General features: G+C 38.3%; 2 protein-coding genes across 2 annotated transcripts; both read left to right on the top strand.

Annotated features, from left to right (window-relative positions):
* Positions 1-613: 613 nt before the first annotated feature.
* Positions 614-2177, top strand: LOC137730495 (LEAF RUST 10 DISEASE-RESISTANCE LOCUS RECEPTOR-LIKE PROTEIN KINASE-like 2.1). Its single transcript, XM_068469484.1, has 3 exons — positions 614-1400; positions 1593-1652; positions 1773-2177. The coding sequence occupies exons 1-3, from the start codon at positions 644-646 to the stop codon at positions 1889-1891; spliced, it is 936 nt and encodes a 311-aa protein (XP_068325585.1). The 5' UTR covers positions 614-643; the 3' UTR covers positions 1892-2177.
* A 1972-nt stretch (positions 2178-4149) lies between these two features.
* Positions 4150-5287, top strand: LOC137731251 (uncharacterized). The gene is made up of 3 exons (XM_068470351.1): positions 4150-4843; positions 5022-5081; positions 5196-5287. Exons 1-3 carry the CDS (start codon positions 4150-4152, stop codon positions 5285-5287), a joined length of 846 nt encoding a protein of 281 aa, XP_068326452.1.
* The last annotated feature ends 256 nt before the right edge of the window (positions 5288-5543 follow it).

A 5543-nucleotide genomic window follows, 5' to 3' on the forward strand; every position in this document is an offset into this window, starting at 1 on the left:
GTCTCTTTCAGAGTTTTCCTAGATCTTCCTCTACTCTTTTTTTCTTGAGGTTACATTTCATAATCGCAACTCTGATCAAAGCAATTGTAAGTCTCTGGTTCACGTGTCCAAACCATCTTAACTGATTTTCTCTCATCTTATCTTCAATTGCGGTCACTTCTACTTTACCTCAAATATTCTCATCAAACATCTAACGAAGCATTTTTATCTCCGCTACACTCATTTTTTGCATATGTGCTAACACATAAACGATTAACATCTTAAGATACAATGTGGGTGTGGGCTTTACAAAATGCCCTTCAATGATTCCAACCGTTATAGCAGGCAACTTGACAGAGTCATTACTATCTTTAGAAAAAGACAACCCAACTGGACGTCTTTGTGCGGAGAAATAAAAAGAATCAGCTACCCTTTTCGCCTAAAGGGCGATCCACAGCATGTAGCTGGAAAGTTTTGACCCACTCCCCTTCGTTGACTAACAAAGGAACATCAATGGAGATTTCCTTCAAGAAGAAGAAGATAGGGCCATGGCGTTCCAAACTTTGGATAAAAATCAACACGCCTAAACAGTTTTTTGAAATTCCACGAGACTATATATACGTAGAGCTTCATCCCAAATTATTCACCCAAAGTTCTGAATTGCATGATTATTCTGCAAAAGCATATAATATATATCATGAGGACGGTCCAATATACATCTTCTCTTCTCTATTCTCTGCTGATTATGTTATTTTTCGTTCAAATTCAAGCACAACCCAACTGTTCGTCTTCGTGCGGAGAAATAAAAAACATCAGCTACCCTTTTCGCCTAAAGGGCGATCCATCCGGCTGTGGTGACTCCGATTACGAGCTCTCTTGTGTCGACAACAAAGCCATCCTAGAGATATTCCCCGGGAAATACTACGTGCACAATATTTCCTACTATGATCAAACAATCCGGTTGGTCGACGTCAACTTTGCAAACGGAAGCTGCGGCCTTCCGTCTGGTCCTGTCGAAACAACGGACGGCTACGTCCGGGATGTTCGATTCAGGGGATACGGGTTGAACCCAGGAAGTCGTTTCCGGTTCGTCAAGTGCTCAACAAACATCAGCAGCGTGCCGGAAGCTGCTAATCACACAACGGTTCCTTGCTTGACAAGAAACGGGACTTACGTCTACGCCGTTTATGATGGCGATTACTCGTATTATGAACCTCAAAAGTCATGCTCTGTCATTTCGTTGGCTCCTGTCGATCTTCGTAAAGATGTTGCGAAGTTCAATTCTTATGAGGCCGTCATGGAACTACTGAAAGCTGGCTTTGAAATTGGATGGTCAGTTAAGTGCAGAGATTGCTCTTTGGCTGGTAAACAATGCGTAGTAAAATCAATGGATAAACCACTCATCTATATCTGTGCAAAAGGTCGGTTCCTACATTACCTTTTAAGTGGTTTAAATTCGTCTGTTAAATTTCCTAAAATTCTTCAAAGCATGTTTTACCGTTAATTACGCAATTTATTTTCACAGTTCGAATTCGTAACATATGATCAATTGCACTTTATGTCTCTTGATTATGTTTTCTCTTCCCTAACGTTGCACTTTTTTTTTAATGCAGAATACAAAGAACTGACAAGAGCTGAAGGAAACTGGATAATTGCTGCAATCGTTGTGGGAGGTAGTATTACTATCGTATTTGTACATACATACATACATTGACAAAGTTGTTATTTTTTTTTCCCCTTTTTTATTCCGTTCCGATTTGCAACTGATAAAAATCTTGTTCCTGCATTTTCAGGTCTGATTGCTCTGGGAGTTATCATTGGTATAATTGTAGTTGTCATCCGAAGATGTCGGAGAAGACCAAATGCAGCAGATAACACGAACAAGAATCTGCAGAATCGGATTGATGCTTGAGCCAACAATCAGAAATTCTTGGATGCGTGAATTCCTTAAAAATTATTTCCTTTTTTTTTGTAATGCATTTTAAAGAATGTAGCTCGATTTTTCCGTTTCTTTTTTGGATGTATAATTCAGTAAATTACTAAGTGTAATTCCAAATTATTTCGGAAATTACCAGGAGAAATAAATCAAATGTGAATTTTGGCCTGTAATCGGATACGTGAATTCCATCATTTGTTATGTTTGATATAAAGATTACACGTGGACACTTAGTACTACAATTTAATGATATTCTTCTTCACTTGTACGTAAGAGGTCTCAGATTCGATTTTCGTCAAAACCAAATTTGAACCACATTATTGCTAGTCATTGTGGCACATAGCCCACTCCCACACTCTCTTAGTATAGATAATATTGTTGGTTCAAAAAAAAAAAATACACGTGAAATATCTTAAATTTCCTTATATATATATATATATCACCTACTGCTGTAAAAATCTTAGCATTAGGCGACTGACCACCGTCCCGATTAATTTTTAGATGTTTGAAAACTAAGAAAGAGCGCATAGACCTGCCTAGGTGCCCGTCTAGCCCGCCTAAGTCGCGACTCTCATCTAAGCAGAAAACAGATAACTTTCATTTTGCATTTAATTTTTTCAATAAATTATGAGAGACTTGTTAAATACTTGAATGAACGTTCATTATATGGTTGTTTTCAATATGTTCTCATATTTTTTAATTTATGTGTTAATTTATTTTTTGGTCAAACTAGAAACTTTCATTAATTACAAAAACTATTACATGAAATAACAAGCCCAAAGACAATCCAAATAAAAGAATAACCCATAAGAAATTACAACAGAAATGCCCAAAAAAACAAGCCCACAACAACAAAAACCCTGGATTTGGAAGACTACTGCCTCCACCATAGCAGTTGCTCCCACCATTGTTGATTAGCCAGCACCATCAAGAGAAAGAGCCCACGAACAAGTTGGATGAAGGGAAAATGAGGGCGAGCAAGCCACCTGCATAAAAAGCGCTCCAATAATCCTACAAATAGTGCTAAAAACACTTTAATAACTACCTAACACCAAAATGCGCCACCGAGAAGAGACGCACGATGGGCCGAATATCAAAGGTCGGCGGTTGAGGATTGACAATGGGTAAAAGCAATGGGGGAAGAAAGGGGCATAAAATCTAGATCTGAGACAAGCTCAGAGAGGTTGAGACAATTTCAAGAAAACTAGAAATTAAGAAGATTACTGGAAACAAGGAAGAGAAAGAAAACAGGAAAATTGAGAAGAGGGGACCATAAACTATTGCAAGGAATGGGGAGGTAGGGGAGAGAAGATGGGAGGGAAGGAGGAGGGTTTGAGGGAGGGGTAGCGGGCTAGATAGGAGAACGAAAAGGAGTAGCAAGGGGGTTGGTTGGGGTCGGTGGTGAAGGTTGGGGACTTTTGGGGGGAAGGGGGGTTGTTTCGTGCAAAAGAGAAAATGGGCTAGAACGGCTTCTAAGAATTTTTTTTTTGTAGTTTTCAATTTATGTATTTCAATATAATTATGTATATTTTTTAATATAAGTGGATATTAATTTATATATTATATAATAAATTTAAAACTGAAAAAAAATGCCTATACCCGTCTATACGTCTAGGCACTAAGCCTCTAACCGCCATCCTAGTAATACCTAGCGCCTTAACCTTGTTATATAACATAAAATATCTTACATACCCGTTTACATATATACCACGTAAATAACATATTCGATAACCAAGATGTTCATCTATTATTTACCTAACATAAGACCATTCTTTTCGGGGAAAAAAAAAATATGACCCATTCTCACTCATTTATTTATTTAAAAATAGAAAAATAAATAATATGTCATGGATTGGCTGACCCTGACCTAATGACTCTTGACCGTTTGATTTTTCAAACACAAATTGCGTCTTTGCTGATTGATCGAAAAGAATAATGAGGGAGAATCGTCTTAAATCCATTATTTTAACAAAACGCGTAGCCCTCCTCCCTCCAAACTATGGCACTTCACGTCTATAGACGCCTTCAAAGTTCATACCCTAATTATCTAACCTGAGAAGAAACGATACAGAGCTAGCAGAAAACTCTGACCAAATCCCACCCATTAACTTGCAGGGGATCAAGTATAAATACAGATCCAACACTTCCTTCCATTATTCCATACATAAGAGGATTACAACTTTGGATTATAGTTAATATCTTGTTAATTTATAAATTCGTTCAAAGATAATACAATGATGAGAGGATTAGAATCGAAAACTGCATCCACTATTCTCTTTTCTGTGCTGATTTTCCTTATTTTCATCAATGAGGAAGCTCGAAGTGACAAAGAATTCTGTTCTTCTGCTTCTTCCTGCGGGGAAATCCGAAACATCAGCTACCCTTTTCGCCTAAAGGGCGATCCGTCAGGCTGCGGCGACCCCGACTACGAACTCTCTTGTGTCAACAACAAAACAATCTTGGAAATTTCTCCAGGAAAATTCTATGTGACAAGCATTTCGTACGATGATCAAACAATCCGTCTGGTTGATGCCAACTTCGCCGATGCCAATGACAGCTGCAGCCTTCCGTCTGGTTCTGTCGTAACAACGGATGGATTTCTCAAAGATATACGATTTAGAGGTGTCTCAGACCCTGATAGCCGTTTCAGATTCGTACACTGCTCAAGAAACATCAGCAGCGTGCCGGAAGCTGCTAATCACACAACAATTTCTTGCTTGACAAGAAACGGGACTTATGTCTACGCTGTTTATGATGGCGAATACTCGTATTATTCTCCTCAACCGTCATGCTCTGTCATTTCGTTGGCTCCTGTCGGTCTTCGTAAAGGTGTTACGAAGTTCAATTCTTATGAGGACGTCATGGAACTATTGAAAGCTGGCTTTGAAGTTGGATGGTCGCTTCAGTGCAGGGATTGCGCTCTGAAAGGTAAACCCTGCGTAGTAACCTCGAGGGTTAAACCAATCACCTACAGGTGTGAAAGAGGTACGTTTTTCGTTCTTAACTTTAGGATTAGTAATTTAATTACACTTTTCAGTTACGTCACTTGATTAATTAGTCGTTTTCTTTTAAATGTTTCACTCTTTTTCTTTTTGTGCAAGTGCAGAGAACAAAGAGCTGACAAGTACTGAAGGAAAATTAATAATTGCGGCAATCGTTGTGGGAGGTATTTTTTACAATTTTATTTGTAAACATTGAAAATCTTGGTAGTTTTTTTTCTTGCCTGTTTCGATTTCGTGGGGATTTGCAACTGATGGAAATATTTTTCCTGCATTTTCAGGTCTAATTGCTCTGGGGGTTGCCATTGCTATATTGGTATTCGTTATCCGAAGATGTCAGAGAAGACGAAATGCAGGGCGAATTAAGTATTAATCCTTGACGCCAACAATCAGCCAGTCTTGAACCACATCACGAACCCTTACCCTATTCACCCTTTATATGTGTGATTAAAAAGTTTGATTCAATTTTTTTCTTTGTTCTTTTTTCGTGTACAAGGAGATTGTAATGTTCTGTATTCAACTTGTATGTGGAATCGAAAACTATTTCGTAACGTTCTAATCCAAGAAGTTGAAAAAGAGTGTGACCGTAACCTTGAAGATTAAGTCGAAAGCTCCTTTAAAGTGACTCG

Source organism: Pyrus communis, chromosome 4 (assembly GCF_963583255.1).
Source record: "Pyrus communis chromosome 4, drPyrComm1.1, whole genome shotgun sequence".
NCBI lineage: Eukaryota > Viridiplantae > Streptophyta > Magnoliopsida > Rosales > Rosaceae > Pyrus > Pyrus communis.